General features: G+C 37.0%; 1 protein-coding gene across 1 annotated transcript; it reads left to right on the top strand.

Annotated features, from left to right (window-relative positions):
- The first annotated feature begins 1,187 nt into the window (after positions 1 to 1,187).
- On the top strand, positions 1,188 to 8,906 carry LOC131594840 (uncharacterized). Its single transcript, XM_058867048.1, has 4 exons — positions 1,188 to 3,109; positions 3,223 to 3,415; positions 8,279 to 8,623; positions 8,716 to 8,906. The coding sequence occupies exons 1-3, from the start codon at positions 1,557 to 1,559 to the stop codon at positions 8,495 to 8,497; spliced, it is 1,965 nt and encodes a 654-aa protein (XP_058723031.1). The 5' UTR covers positions 1,188 to 1,556; the 3' UTR covers positions 8,498 to 8,623; positions 8,716 to 8,906.
- The last annotated feature ends 7,624 nt before the right edge of the window (positions 8,907 to 16,530 follow it).

The raw sequence follows: 16,530 nt of genomic DNA on the forward strand, positions 1-16,530 counted from the left end.
GACCAATAAACTTCAACAGTTCTGCTTCAGCGAATGATTTCAGAAATTTAGCTCTCAATTCAGTTTCAAATGATGCATTAACAAAGTACTCAAGATCAATTGGTTTGTTCAAAAACTTATCTTGGTAGAGCTGTAAAGTATCCTCAGAGAGAGGATGTTTACCTTGTGACATAAAGCTTCAACAATTTGAGCCTTGGATGACTTCTTCTTAATCCTTGCATCAGGTGTTGCCTTGCACGCTTGAACCTTGGTCCTTGCTCTCTTAGGCACTGGTGGAGGAGAAGAAGATACCACGGGTCTCTTGCCTTGTTGCTTGTCAGTGAAACTTTTCTGAGGGTTGTGAGAAGCCATTGATGAAGTTGGAGAAATGGGTCATGAGTATGAGATGATGATTGATGATGCTTTATGAAAATGAGATGAAGTTTGATGATGATATGAGAATTTCGCAAAAAAGAGTTTTGACAAATATGAAGAGAGTATGATAAGAAATGAAAGAAAATGAATGGATATTTTTGAAAAAGCACGACTTTTCAATTTTTGATTCGACATTTGATGTACCTGTTCCAAAAGATAATGACGTTCCATCAAGGCTCTTTATCTCCTTAGGCTAATCAACCGACCTAAGGCGTATATGGTAAACCATTGTCTTGCAAAGTAGGGACAAAAGCTTGTAGGGTAACTATTATGGGAAACTCCTAAGGCCCAAGGTGGAAGGCCTAGAGGAAAAGCAAAGAAATCGAGCGCGAGGAACACATGTTCTTCCGTTTCATCTAATGCATGTAACTCTGTCGTTAAGGCACCACCCACCATCAAGATCAATCAAACAGATGTCTGTACAACATGTCACATTGCTCGAAGACGATTTTAACTGCTCCATATATATATATATATATATATATATATATATATATATATATATATATAAGGAGAGATATATTTACTCCAAGAGTAAGGTATCAACACTTACTCTTCATCTTGACCATTAATTCTTTTCAATCTAATGGTTAAAATTAATGAGTAATTAAATATGGAGAAAAAAAACTAATACTCATTAATTTTAACCATTAAATTGAGAAAAATTAATGGTCAAGATGAGGAGTAAGTGTTGATAACTTACCCAGACTATTAGTAATGATTATTCATTAATTTTAGCAATATACTCATTAAAAAAGTTTAGAAATTTTAGGCTACATGCCCTTTCTCTTTCGACAAAACCATTTTTCATAATTGTGTAAAAATCCAACTCATATCGTCTTGTGAAAAATCGGAAGGAAACCCGCCTCTCCCATACGGCCATACCATTCCCACCGCCTCCAATTCCTCCGCCTGCCACAATTTTTCTTCTTCTGAATATTGAAGCTAGCGACTCTCGCTGTCAACTCCTCCAAATCATTTTTTCGTCCAATCTCTCCGATCCATACACATCACCAAAATCAGGTTCCTTTCATTCCCCAGATCTTCATCAATTTCATCCCTCACACAATCCTGGATCTCGCACAACCCTATTTTCGTTCCGTTATCTGTTATTGATTGGTTTATGTAGCTGTTGGTGAGATATGAGTAGGTCTCCTTCGTTTAAAGTGAAAACCGAACTGAGTCCGAGTGTTGACTCAGAATCACTGAAACGATGGGTTGTTGCATTTTGTGCCATTAGATTCGATCTCGAACAAGGCCAGCTTGTAGAAGAGTGTTATCCACATGGTGTTCTTTCCCATGACGAGGAGCTTGAAATTGCTTACAGTTCCTTCCCGGATTCTGTTTCCCAGCATCAAAACCGCTCCAGCATTCATGACTGTATTTTCTTTTTCCGAATTTGCAGGAATTTTAAACCTCCAACTGGTAATGGTAATGCCACTGGCGACTCTCTGGAGGATAGGAAGAAATCTTCGGAGTATTTGTATGGTTATGTGTTTAACAGGCAGAGACATGATGAGAGGCTTAAACGCGGCGGGGAACAAAAATCTGTTGTGATTTTATCTCATAGACCTTATTCTAGTGTGTTTAGACCTTTGTTACAAATTGTAGGTCCTTTGTTTTTTGATATCGGTAAGAAAGCACTTGAGCATATTGCTGCTTATGTTTCAAAATGGCCGCCTCCTGTTCCTGGTCAGGTGATGGATCTTCCTATCGGAAATGCCTCGCTTAAAGTAAACTTACCGCCTGCTCTTAGTTTGCCGGTTGAAAGTGGACTGTCTTTTGAAGAATCTGCTTCCTCGATGGTTCCTTTCCTTGCAAACAATCAGTCTGTTCTGCAGGGTCTTTTTCATGATTCGGATCTTTTTGGCTCGTTTCGTGGACTTTTATTACAGCTTTGGTTGTTGTGGGAGTTGTTGCTTATTGGTGAACCAATGCTCATCATTGCCCCCACGCCTCCACAATGTTGTGAGGCTGTTGCTAGTCTTGTCAGTATGGTTGCACCATTGCTTTGCAGTGTTGATTTTAGGCCTTATTTTACTATCCATGATCCCGTGTTTGCACAATTAAACTCAATTCAAGAAGGCGAGGCTTTCCCACCGATGATATTAGGTGTGACAAACCTTTTCTTCCTCAAAGCCCTCCGTAATATTCCCCATATTGTCTCGGTTGGAAGTCCTCCTCCCAATTCAAACCGGGTTTCCCTATCGAGTAGATCTTCGACTGGCAGAATTTCGGGTAGACCTGAGGGTCTTGGATTTCAACAACTTTCTCTAAAAAAGTTCTCTCCTTCAAGTTTATTGAATGCAGTTAAGATGCGAAGAGACGGTCCTCTTTGTCTAATGACTGAACATAAGGAAGCCATTTGGAGTACCTATTCTGCTACGACTAAGCCAGATACTTCTATCTTAAACAGGCTTATAGATGCTGGGTTGTCACCAAGAGTTGAGGAGTCAATGTCTGTTGTGAACAATGAGATATTACGGAGACATTTCTTGGAGCTCACAACTAATTTTTTGGCACCCTTTTCCCCATATTTTAGAACTACAATACCATCAGAAGGATCTTCTCCTTACACAGACCCTCCATCTCTACCTCCATTTGATGCCAATGAATTTCTGGCTAGTTTATCAGCAAGAGGCCCGGGGAAGTTTATTTTAAAGCGAATGAAATCTAACTGGCTTGACTTATACAGGTTATTATCTTGTTCCCCCAATTTTGTCTCGTACTTTCATTTGCACTCAATTTGAAGTTCTTTACTTACTAAATTTCTAATCTACACTTGATTTGGTTTAATGCCCTCATCAGGCGATTCTTGAATGGGCCCAACTTTATGCCATGGTTTCGAAGAAGGCGTGCTGTTGCTGAGCAAGAGCAAGATAGATTGTGGAGGCAGGCAAGGATAAAAACTGACATACAACAACTTATTTCTAAGTTTTCCGAGGTTGAAATTGTGGATTCTTTCAATGTGATAGAAAGACTTCTCATCAAAGAAATACAGGTAATCTGCTCTACTGAGATCCTCAAATGACTTTATGCAGTTGGTTGACAGAGCCTTTCTCTTATCATAGTACGTCCTGCGTAACAAAGAACATTTTATTGGGATTTTATTGTTTGCTGACAGTTTATGATCCTGTTAGACAAATGGTCAAATCTAAAGGCAGCTAATATATTATGAATGATGCTCAAGTCAAAACAGAAATATACGTTAACTGTGTGATCATACCTTCTCCCTCTCCTTTTATGTTTCACAAAACATTTAAATATTGATTTGCCACTAGTAGCAAAAATGTTATTTTCATCCTTATGTGCTTGCGTGAATGAATAGGGTTCAGTGAATGCCAAGGATCTGTCAGGGTACCTCTATGAAAATCATTCTGTTCAAAATCATGGAAAATTAGAATAACTTAATTTGAGTTATTTTGTAAAACAATTGTACATATTGTCAAAAAGTTTTGTTGAAAAATTTATAATAATAGAATTACATATACATTTAGTCTTTTAGTGTGGCCTGACTGAAAAATTTAGGTCTTATTTACTTTGGGGAAACATTTTCTATAATTGTTTTCTAAAATTCGTTAGTTTTACTTATTAATTTATTAACAAGGAGAAAAGAGACTTTTAAAGTGAGCCATTATGATGGAGAGAAATTTAAGTGCTAGTTAAGAGTGACACGTTTTAGGAAATAATGAAAATAACTGTTTTGACATTTTCACTGTTTCATGAAATGCAAGACAAGTGTTCACTTCAAGAATCTCATCTTTCCTTACTATCCAGGAAAACTAGCACAGACTTTAGGGAAGCAAAATAGGAATTGTTTTCAAAGTAAATGAGGCCTTTGTGTGAGTAGACCCGGTTGAAACAGATAACATATTAGACTATTAAAGCTTCTCCGTTTTCCTTTTACTTTCTTTCCGTTTCTTTTCCTTCTATTTTGTGTAGTAAACAGAGATTCTGACTCCATGTAATTCACCCCCTAACCGACCTGTTACTGTTAGAATATATGTTCGGTATGTGTTTTATATGCTTTATATATTTGATTAGTGACTAAACTTTCTTTTAGTTAGTTTCTGTTGGAGTTATTTACAGCTGTGACAGCTGTAACTCGTTCATATTACTGCCTATTTGTACTTTGCCCGAGCCCTATTGCTCAAAAGTATTAATTCGAAATTCAGTTTTAGAATATTTCAGAGATTTATCTCTCTCTGTTTCTTGCATTTTCTCTCAATAGAACCGAGGCACGAAATCTTGTGGTATCAGAGGGAAAAGGAGAGGGAAGATGACGAAACTTTCCCATATATTGTTCTACCCAAAATTCAACTCCATTGTTATTTGAACCAGAAAGGCTACAATTTATTGTGCCACAAACACAACATGGAAGAACTAAGAGTAAAGTCAACATTATTTACTAATGGATAGAACTGAACAATGATAGTTGGCAGATTTAGTAGTAGCAGTATTTAGAAAAAAATTGAAAGAAGTTGAATCCCTACAAGGAGGACTTGAAAGAAGAATGGGGAATTCCAAGCCTAGGAAATTTTTAAGTAGGACCCGGCGGATTAACAAAACAATTAATAGAATGACATTCAAAATAGACACCATTATCCTTAGCAAACTGACTCACTAACTAGATTCATTGTGATAGAGGAACAAACAAAAACATACTGAGGTAAAACTTGACATTAGAGGGAGTATTAAGTACTGCAAAATCAACAGGTTTGTCTTTTAAGCTTTAATTATTTCGGAGTAAGACATGCTCTTGACACTTTAGAGGAACTTCTTTTATCATATGCTGCTGGTTAGGTGTAATATGGGGAGCAGTATCTAATCAACAGGTTTGTCTTTTAAGCTTTAATTATTTCGGAGTAAGACATGCTCTTGACACTTTAGAGGAACTTCGTTTATCATATGCTGCTGGTTAGGTGTAATATGGGGAGCAGTATCTAACGTTGTACCAGTTTTGAGACTGTTTAGAAGGACTAGAACTAGCCATGCAAGTCTGAGGTGGTTCAAAAGAGTCAAACTGAGATTGTGGCTGAGTTTAACTAACCATGCAAGTCAGCATCTAATAGTGCTAGATGTTTAGAGACTATTAGGTCTTAATATCGGTCTAAGTCTAACTCTTCAATTAAAAACTGGCTTGTAAGGTCAGGATTGCCTCCTCTTTATAAATTATTTCTAGGTATTATCTCTTTTCGAATATGGGACTAAATTTTTTCCATTACACCCGTGCCCAAGACTACTGAGCTTGGTGCCCGGATAGTTTGACGGCCGCCTGCAAATCCATAGGCTCTGATACCCTATTAAGATATTGGGGTATTATTTTACCAGAATATAGATGGAGAAATTGAGGTATTAGTATAAACAGTCACCCACTTCAGAGGTAAAATGAAAAAAAGAAGAAAGACCGCCGTACTGCGAAGGGAAAATCACTTTCACTCTTAGCTTCCCCCCAATAATAACCATTTGCCAATTCTCTGATACCCTTCGATTATCCCCCTCCACAAGTATAATTCTCCCTTCTCCTTCATTCATTCCAAAATGTTCTCTCATTTCTCTTAATGGACCTCCCAATTTTGATGAGCATATTTAAACCCCACCAATTTCACATTGTCCTCAACTTGAGCATAATGGGTAAACAAGAATGTCCTTTTAGAAGGGGTCCCATCCTAACTGAGGTGAGATGTCGTAAAGCTCTTTCTTTTGTCACATTATGCACCACAACAATTACCATAGGAATGCTTAGCACTTCATTTAGCTGGATCTGTTTGGTTATCTGATGAATTATATGATGTCAGTCTCTTTTCTGTTCTCAAAACACTCATAAATGTCTGACTTCCTCAAATTTTGGAACTTGAAACATACTGTATTACCCAATGTGTGCTTAGAGGCATTGTTCGGCTTATCCTAGATCCATTGTTGGGCTTCCCGCATCGTCCACGCTTCGGGCTCATTGAGGCCCAAGCGTGAGGGAGTGTGTTGGAATTTCCGCCTTAATTGCGGTCTGTCCCTCGTTGCCTTAATTGCATCCCCCAACACCTTCATTGTGTTGGGTTTGAAGGGATGAATTTAGTCTCACATTGCTTAGAGATATGACATGTGTTGTGTTTATAAGTGGGGGCAATCCTTATCCGACAAGTCGGTTTTGTAGGGATGAGTTAGGCCCAACCGAAAATCTGAGATGGTATCAGAGCCTATCTTAGATCCATTGTTGGGCTTCCCGCATCGTCCACGCTTCGGACTCATTGAGGCCCAAGCGTGAGGGAATGTGTTGGAATTTCTGCCTTAATTGTGGCATTTGGCTTGCCTTAATTGCAGCCCCCACATGTTCATTGTGTTGGGTTTGAAGGGGTGAATTTAGTCCCATATTGCTTAGAGATATGGCCTGTGTTGTGTGTATAAGTGGGGGCAATCCTCACTCTACCAGCCGGTTTTGTAGGAATGAGTTAGGCCCAACCCAAATTCTGAGATCAAGTTTAATAATTCTAAACTCACTCACAATTTAGTCCCTTTTTCTTGTCCTGCAATTTTGTTAATTGACCTATTCGTAACCCACTTAGCTATTGTGGTCACACATTGTTCTGGTCTTCGTTCCATTATTGTTTTTATTTGGTGACTTTTGAAATAGACTTCCAAAACCAAATCTATTATCCTTCTCCTTTATCTTAGGCAATCATGTGCTGGGGGATAAATTCTCCTTTCTGCTCTCTTTCCTTTTCAATATCAAATTCTTCATCATCCTCAAGAGTCCCTATTTTCTCTCCTTCAATTTCCTTGCTATTTCAATTAGGCTTTGATTTCCTTGATCAGTCACTGGCTCTGATTCTAGTTTCATCCTCTTCTTCATTTGATTTTGGGCGTTTGTCCCCGTATTCCGGTTTAAAACGCTTAATATTTGAAGGTGGGAATACTTTCTGACACACCTGTAGACGGCGTTGATTCACCAAGCACCACCATTGGAATGCATGACATCCCTTCACTGCTGTTAAGAAATGTGATTCGGACTAACTCTTTCCTACAAAACCAACTTGTTGGGTGATGATTGCCCCCAATAAGCACACGTTCAAGCCATATATTTTCGATGTGATACTCTTAACAACTGCATCCATCAACTTTTCCTCCTCAGAGTTCTCCTTGTATTGAAGTGTTCCTAAATACAAAGGTTTATTCCTCTGAATCTCTGAATATGCTGAATTTTCTATAAAACTACTTGTTATAAGTTTCTTTATCTCAGCTCTATGTTCTATCAGAAACTACTATTGGGTTTTGTCTTTGGTTCTTCCACAGAATATTAAGCGACTATTGAGTAAGTGCATGCCCAATTAGGCAGGATTAGATGTAAGGTCACACTTGAGTCAGCTCTGGAAGATCGTGAACTGTATTTTGTTGTCGATGTGTAAATGTACATGCACGTGTGAATCATACTTGTACACTTGTGAACTTTAGAGATTGCATGCTGTGGCAATAAAGAAGATATAATGAAATGTGACAGACTGGCTTATTTATATTTTACTGTTAGTATATGAAAATGCTTCATAGTTTTCTGATGCTTTGCTGCGTACTTTATTGCATCTATTTTGGGATTATTTATTCTGTAAAACTCATGTACTTAAAAAGGTTTTAAACTAGCCTCTATTTGAATTTATTAACTACTTCTGCTCCCTATGGTTAATAAAAATAGGGAGAAAATATAACATAACAACTAACATACTAATCGCCTATACAAAAAAAATGCACATGTTAGTTCTTAGTAAATAAATTTGCGCTTTCTAAGAAAATATATGGATTAAAATTGGGTAAAATTCAAATAGAAACTAATATCGCAAGACATCATCTTTTAATCTTGTTAAATGCTATTTATCAGACGCAGGAATCTGGAAAGGGAGGGGATGATTCCATGATTACAAGTCAGAAATTAAAGGGAGACCTTCAGGCAGTTTTTAATGTACTATCAAAGGACATGCAACAACTTATGCTCTCAAATCCCCAAAGGGCATCCCTTCTACATGGAAGTCCAGAAGTGACAAACATTCCTGGACATCCATTACAAGTTGCAGGTGTGTCTTCTACGTCACCGGGGTAATGAGGAAAATCACGAAACGGAAGTGTTCTTGCTCTATAGTATCTTCTCACGTGGAAGGACAAATTAATTCATACACTCCCTCCATCTTATCGAGAGAAGTTCTTTGATTCTTGAAGATCTCTTGAGGTAAGTGTTTTGCATGCATCTTAATTGTTTTTAAGTAATTTTTATACCAATTTCTTTGCTGATTTCCATCTCATTCTTCTTCAAATAAACAGCTGTGTACACTTGAAGCAGTCGGCGTGGTATACCTCCTCCCTGGGCAAACATGCATGAAAATTCCTGTTGAGTTTATGTTTTGTTGATTGCCTTTGTTGGCAGAGATTGTGGCTTCGTGTTGTTTATATTCTGAATGATCAACCAACTGTAAATTATTAGCATTCTTTTAACGAGTTTTTTTAGAAGTTCACCCGGCAATTGTTAACTTGGATTTTACCTATGAGACTAATTATGAAAATATAGAATAAATAAGGATCAAATTTATTAGAAGAATTTATGGACGAAACATTATGGACGAAACATTATGGACTAAAATATATAATAATGTACTTTAAATATCTATATTAAGTTTGTTTATTAATAGTTCAATCTACATTATAAAGTGAATTACCCATGCCATCCATACCCTTTTGCTTAGACGGTGGACATAGGAAACATTTTTGACAAGAAAGAAAACACGAACACATGTAAAGGTTAACTAGTGATTTCTATAGGAATTATTTTTTCCACATTTTTGACAAGAAAGAAAACATGAACACATGTAAAGGTTAACTAGTGACAAGAAAGAAAACATGAACACATGTAAAGTTTGACATTTTTTCTTAATCAGGTCTATGTGAATCAATTCAAGAGAGTTTGGTGAATGGATTCACGAGTATTGAATTGTGCGCATGATTTTTATTTATTTCAAAGATTTAAATTGTTGTTTTTTTTTAATCTCTTGTCTCTAACAAGTGTGTATTTGAGAGATAGTTTTTAAGTGTCTTGAAGAAAGAAAATTTTAATCAGCTGCTTCTAGGGGTGTTCAAAATCAAACCAAACTAAATCGAAATTGCAAAAAATCGTATTTGATTCGGATTAGTTTGAGTCATTTTTTAACAAAACCGCACGGTTCGGTTTGCGGTTTGTATTTTGTAAACTGAACCAAACCGAATCAAACCGCATTATGTTACAACCTAAATTTTACTTAACTCACATCCAACTCAAACTTAAACCTATTATATATTAGCCTTATGATTACGAATAATTTTCTCATCCTTACACATATAATTTCAGTCCCGATCTTCTCAAATCTCTAATAACATTATCGCACATTCTTTGCCACATGCATCTTCTCTCTTCTTCTATAATTTCTACTCTCTTATATTCTTTCTTTTTCACCTTCTCATTTTTATGTAAATGTTCCGTATTTCAGTTTCGTTTTTATCGCACATCTTCTTCTCTAATCTCTCAACACTTTTCTTTTTTCTTTTTTACCTTCACTAATCTTTCGTCTCTTCTATTTTTTATTTCATTATAATAATTTTTATATCATTTTATGCTATTATTTTATGTTTAATATTCCACTTTTGTCTAATTTAATTTTTACATATTAAATGAAAAATTGTTGTCAAAATATGACGAGTTTTGTTGTTATTTGATAGTGTATGAATGTCTAAATACAAAATTATGTTGTCATCTATATGTGTATGTATGGCTCAATAAAATATTTGTAAAAAACCGAACCGAACTAAACCGCATTAGTTTGGTTTGGTTTGGTTCGGATTTTTTTTTAAAAGCCAACCAAACCAAATCAAACCACACTATTTTTTCTCTTGCGGCTCGGATGATTTTTTTCGTCAAAACCGCCCAAACCGCACCGCGAACACCCCTAAGTCTGCTTCCATATTTTAATATATACATTTGATTTTAAAAAAATACTTGTGATGAATACAATAATGTGAACTATTTTTTCCTTAGGGAGTGCGGAAGGGCTTTAGAACTTTGAATTCGTCAAAAGTGAATGACCCCTCTAACCATGTAGTTAAAATATTTATAGACTTCACTTTTTCAATCAATTAGTTGCCGTAAAAACAGTTCCACTGTCTACCCACTCAGTTAGATTGTGGGGACTTGAAGAACCATTTGCTCTACCTTAATAGAAGGAGTGATTTTCTTTTTTAAATGGTGGTAGCGTGAGTTATTCAACGTATTACATGGTCTAACATGTCCGCACTTAATCTTGGAATTTGGAATGTGGACTTGGCCCAGATGGTCCATATAGTGGACACATTAGGTCGGGTTAGGTGCGGTCATGGGCTTTTTGTGCTTCATGTCCTTTTGTGATATTCTTAGAAAGAATATGATATGAGTCAACCTCTTTTGGACCCAAGAAAGGTCATTCTAGTTTTCTGTCCCTCAAACATGTGACTTTGTGGGTGCCCCTCTCCGAGGCACTAGATGCAGACGTTGATTGTTGGGATCCGAGACTGGGTGTGGACAAAGAGAGGCTCACGCCCATGAGGAACTTGAAGGAAGTAAGGTGAGGCCGCCCAGTCCACCAGGTAACAAAGATAGACACCTTGCTTATTGAGGAAGAAAAACATGGATTATTCGTCCAACTCATTAGAAACGTTTGTAACACCTTCTAAACCCCGTGGCAATTAATTAAATAAATCAGAGTAACATGCACAAGGGCGTCACAATTCATAAATAAAATAAAAAACATCGGTCATATGTCATGCATTCACTGTAGAATATTTTAACATAACTCATAAATCAAATATCTCATGTTTACACAGCGGAATAACCATCAAGCTAGCATCACATCGTCAATGCTTTTAATCCTAAAAATAAATTAAACAAAACAGAATTATTGTCATAAACTAAAAACAACATTCCCCAGTGTTACATCTATCAGAGCATGACCCGACGCGAAACAAACATATCGACTCATGAGCTAATCCTCACCAAGTCGAAGCCGCTATCCTCAATCTGAAAAATATAGTGTAAGGGTGAGTCTCATTCGCAATTAACAAATATTATTGCATTATAAATAACAACACATCAATAGTTATATTATTCACCCAATTCATCTATATTCAGATAGTCCACCATCACACACAACACATATTACCAATCATAACAATGAAGTACATCCAGTCATGTTAACAAATTCATGCATATGAATGCAACTGACTCTATGCATGTGGTACCAAACATCATCAATGGGAATAACCCCCTGACCGATCTAACATCATCCAGATACGGCCCTGCCAACACAGATTCCACACAATGGGAATCTTGTCCTTCACTGAATCCTCTCATCATTAGGATTCAGCCCTCATCAAATGGTCATGAATGCATGCAAACATATATACAACATACTTTCATCATCATCATTCTATGAGTACCATCATCTTATACTCATTTCATCATCATCATCATCATCATCATCATTATTAAGTATGTTTATATGTATCAGCATCATTCATTCAAAAATCAATCATCATCACCATCATTACAGAACATACATGTATTACACTAATCATCATCATCAAAGTAAGAATATACATGTATTCACATCTTCCAAAACAATTCAATCATCATTGTACAATTCTCAACAATCATCACATAATCATGTTTTAAAACATAACATGTATTGTCATATCTCATCATATATATGTACAATACATCATTCATCAAGCAATAAATTCATAATTCAAAATTAATTGAAAGCTACACCTCATTTCATCATTTAAACACATAGGTTATCTCATAAGATTCATCATACTCGAAACGGCACTAAAAACAGGCCAACGGTTCAAAAGTTATACGTCATTAAACTTTCAAATATCCCAAAACGTGAAATCATGCACACAGCACAATCATACGCGTACAAACACACCCGTACGCGTATCACACAATTCCATACGCGTATCATACGCGTATCAGAAGAAATGGATTTTCACAAAAGCTTCCCATACGCGTACTGTCTCTTCCATACGCGTATGACTTCCCTTCATACACGTATCATACGCGTTCCAGCAGAAGGTTGGTATTCTGACGGGACGGGCTGCGTATCATACGCGTACGGCCCTTGGGAATGTCCCTCATACGCGTATGGCCTAGCCCTATACGCGTATCATACGCAAATGGCCAGTGTTCCCAAAAACCTGCAATTCGTATCAATTTGCTTTTCTACTCGTTTTCACCACTAACAGCCTGCGATTTTAAGTCTAAAACATCATCTTTTTCATACATTAACATATGACATTCATCCAATTTTATCAATCTATTATCATATGTCAGTTTTACACATTAAAGCATAACTTTCAATCCAATTATTGGAAACCCATAACTCAGATTCAGCTTTCATGGAGGAACACAACAACTGACATATGATCAAATTGACCCAAACAATATCCCTAATCATGCCCTATCACTCATAACACGATAAGAGATGATAATTGGAAGAGTCTCCCCTTACCTTAGTGTTTACGGTAATTTCCGATAAACAACCGCTAGTCTTCCAAACTATAAAAAATATACTTTGGTTACTCGCAGGATCGACTAGATTGATCCTAGGACATAGTCAAAAAGCTTGTCTTTTGTGATAATTTGGTTCATATTCTGTCAGTTGTTTGGCTTCGAAATAAGAAACAAATAAAGGAAATGTAAAGATTGATAATTGCCTTGTTATACACGTAAATATAACTTAGGCCAAAAGATGAAACAAACATAAATTTGCAAGAAATTTAAAGTACAGGAACGTAAATTGCAGAATGTAAATGCTTCGAAGTAAACTTAAACAAAAGATAAAAGTGCAAGAATGTAAATGACTGAAATCTAAAGAAATATAAAAGAAACTGGAAAGATACTTGAATAAAGATGAGTACAAATGTATTTAAATTGGTGGTGTCATACGTACATTTCTCAGCGAACTCATTCTCTTAACACTTGATACTTGAGTGATTTGTGAGTGATTTATACAAAATGAACACACCGGATCCTGATATTAAGATCCTTATTTATACTAATTTCGACCCTAAAGGTCCTACACTAGCGAAACGCCACGTTGCTCACATGCACACGCTTCGAATCCCTGGGGCGCCATCTGTCGTTGTTCGGTTACACAGACTATTTCAAAATTCAAATCCTCCCGCCTGAATTCTCTTTCGATACGTGGCAACGTGATCCAAACCGAGAATGCTACAAAAACACGCCAAGCTTCAGTACCCTTCGTATTTCGTAAAAACGCTTAAGTCTTAAAGACAATTTACTTCGAACTAGCTTCAATTTCCATTATATTTACTTCATCTTAAAAAAACATCCTCGAATCATGGCCATCAGGAGCCATTTTATTCTCAGAAATGGTCATCAGAAACCATTCTTCTTCGAATTCTAACTCTTCAAAGAATATTCTCTCCAAACGAAATCTCCAGCTAACAAATTGCCCCCAATAAATGCCTGTTTCGAAAACAAGAGAAATAGGCGTTTCTTGTCATGATGAGATTTCATTTTACTCATTTTTTAGAGTTCCAAGAAAACTGACTAACGTCATAATCATTTATGACTCAACTTTCAAAACGTCTTGTCATTTTAAAAAACGTCTCTTCAAAACGTGCATTCCCACGTTTTGTCATTACTTGTGATCATTGCTCCTATATACTAGAAGTAAGGCTAACAACGGTTCGACCGCCGTTGGATTAAATCAGCGCTTGCCGCGTGTCTTTTGACCTTTACCCAAAAGATTTGAAAAGGTTTCCACTAAACCTTTAAATACTTAACCCTTTGCCTTCACACAACTTCATCTTCCATTATTCTGCGATCATCACAGAAAAAGAAATCCTCTTTGGTTTTTTCAACCCAATTCTTGAAACAAACTCATCCATGGCGTCATCTTCAAATGCTCTCCAACCTATTCAAAAACTTCAAAATCCCACACAGATAGGGAATCAACAACACATTCCAGACCCAAATGCTGCAGAGACTCGCGCTATTTATGCTTCTCAGGTAATCATTCCTTTTGAACTTTCTGGAAAAACTCATGCCTTTATGGGCCCCTTACCTGGAGAAAATAACCCTTCTATGGGTAAATTTTTCCCCGCTTATTATAAAACTAGGCCTTTGGTTAGTAAGAACAAAATAGATGAAGATGGCCACCCAATCTTAGCTAAACCTAACAATACATATGATACTTCGATTGAAGCTACTGCGGTCTTAGAAAAAATTAGGTTGAACTATGTAACCAATTTCGTGAAAGTCTTTAGGTCAATTCCTTTAGCAAAAGATCTTGACCTGTATTACACTTGGCTAACTAAAGTAGAAAAACAAAAGGCTTCATTTTGGAAGGCACTAGGGATTTATGACCTAATCCAATTATCCAAAACAGGTTTAGAATATAACCAAACCATGTTAGTAGCATCAATACATTTTAGGGATGCTTTTCACAATACTTTCCACCTTCCTTGTGGAATGATTACCCCTACTCTCTTTGATGTAGCCGCTATCACAGGGCTTCGACCAACTGAGGAAATCTTCGATCCCAACTTCATGGATATTGACACCATCCAATTCAATGAAGCAAGTCACCTATACTGCTTTTATCCAAAGATACCATGTCCAAACGACTACAAAAGTCAAAGATGAAGAACACACTGCGTTTCTAGCACTCTGGCTTTCGAGATGTGTTTTTTGTTCTAGGTCTATCCAAGTAGCAAAGAGGTATTTTTGTTTGGCTAACCAGATAAATGCTGGGAAAAAGTTAAACTTAAGCCAGTTAATTCTAGGATTCCTTTACGAGAACCTTGGTGAAGCAACAGATCTCGTCAAGAACTACAAAACAGGATCTCTCCTTTTCGCTGGCCCCTTCTGGTTGTTGCATCTATGGCTCAATGCCACTTTCGAGGCTCATCTCCCACATAAAGGTATTGTGGATGAAGAAGATACAACCATTAAAAATCGAACAGTAGAAGGAACTAGGTTGGCTCACCTGACTCCAAAAGAAGAAGCGGGAAAGCTTCAGGAATCTTTTTAAGCGTACATAATGATGTTCGCTAAACGTTATCAGTTTAGTTCTTCCATGGCTCCGTTTGTAAAAAGGAAAGTAGGTCCCGAGTGGTTTACTCGAGAATTTCCAGCAACTTCTCCAGATCAACAAGCCGAATCTATGGTTATTTGGGAGGCTTTCCTCACTCCTAAACTGTTATACCACCGACTACGATCCCCCAAAAGTCATTGTTGTCTTCTTTGCTATCAACCAAATCTAGTATCGAGATAATTTGGACTGGTTCAGCTTAAACCAAAATGCATGTATGACAAGAGGAATCACATGTGTCTATACACTCTGCATTTAGCTGAAGATGAATATGAATCCAAAATCTCCAAATACGTTGGCATTACAACTCTCTCTCCCATCTCCTTCAAGCCTGCCTTCTATTCTACCATAGATTTTCATCAATGGTGGACAAATTATTATACTACACAAATCTTCGATGCTTAGAGCCTTACTCAAGGACTAACTGAAGCTTTTGCTGATGTGCAGGAGAACTTCCATAAAGGTACTTCGACTCATATTAAAGAAATCCAAGCCTTTCAAAAATTCTTTGAAACTATCTACAGGCCTGATGACCTTAGTCGGACCGTTCGTGAAGCTGCGGTCACTTTACGTGAAACGTTTTCTGCTAAACTGGATAAGTTAAAATTGCCCACGTATGTTCGACCTGAACTACGTTATGAAGTGGCTTTTAATATTAATCCTCCAAAATTCCCTCCACTACCTAGTGCTGATTTTGGTGTGGCTCTAGTCCTCCTTTCCCAGACTGGTTTGTGTGTGGGAATGTCCCCAAAATCCTTTGCGAACAATTTATAAAACGCGCTGAATGGGTGGTTCCGACTAAGCACACCTTGGATAATTTCAATGGACATCTTCATTTAAGTCTTGAGCATGTTCATGTTTTGACTCCTATACCTGAAGGTTGGAGTTTGGATTATCCTTCGACTAACTTTCTTTTCTTACTTAAATACTGATTTCTATCTTGTTCGCAACTGTG

The sequence above is a fragment of the Vicia villosa genome, linkage group LG4 (assembly GCF_029867415.1).
Source record: "Vicia villosa cultivar HV-30 ecotype Madison, WI linkage group LG4, Vvil1.0, whole genome shotgun sequence".
In the NCBI taxonomy this organism is placed as follows: Eukaryota; Viridiplantae; Streptophyta; class Magnoliopsida; order Fabales; family Fabaceae; genus Vicia; species Vicia villosa.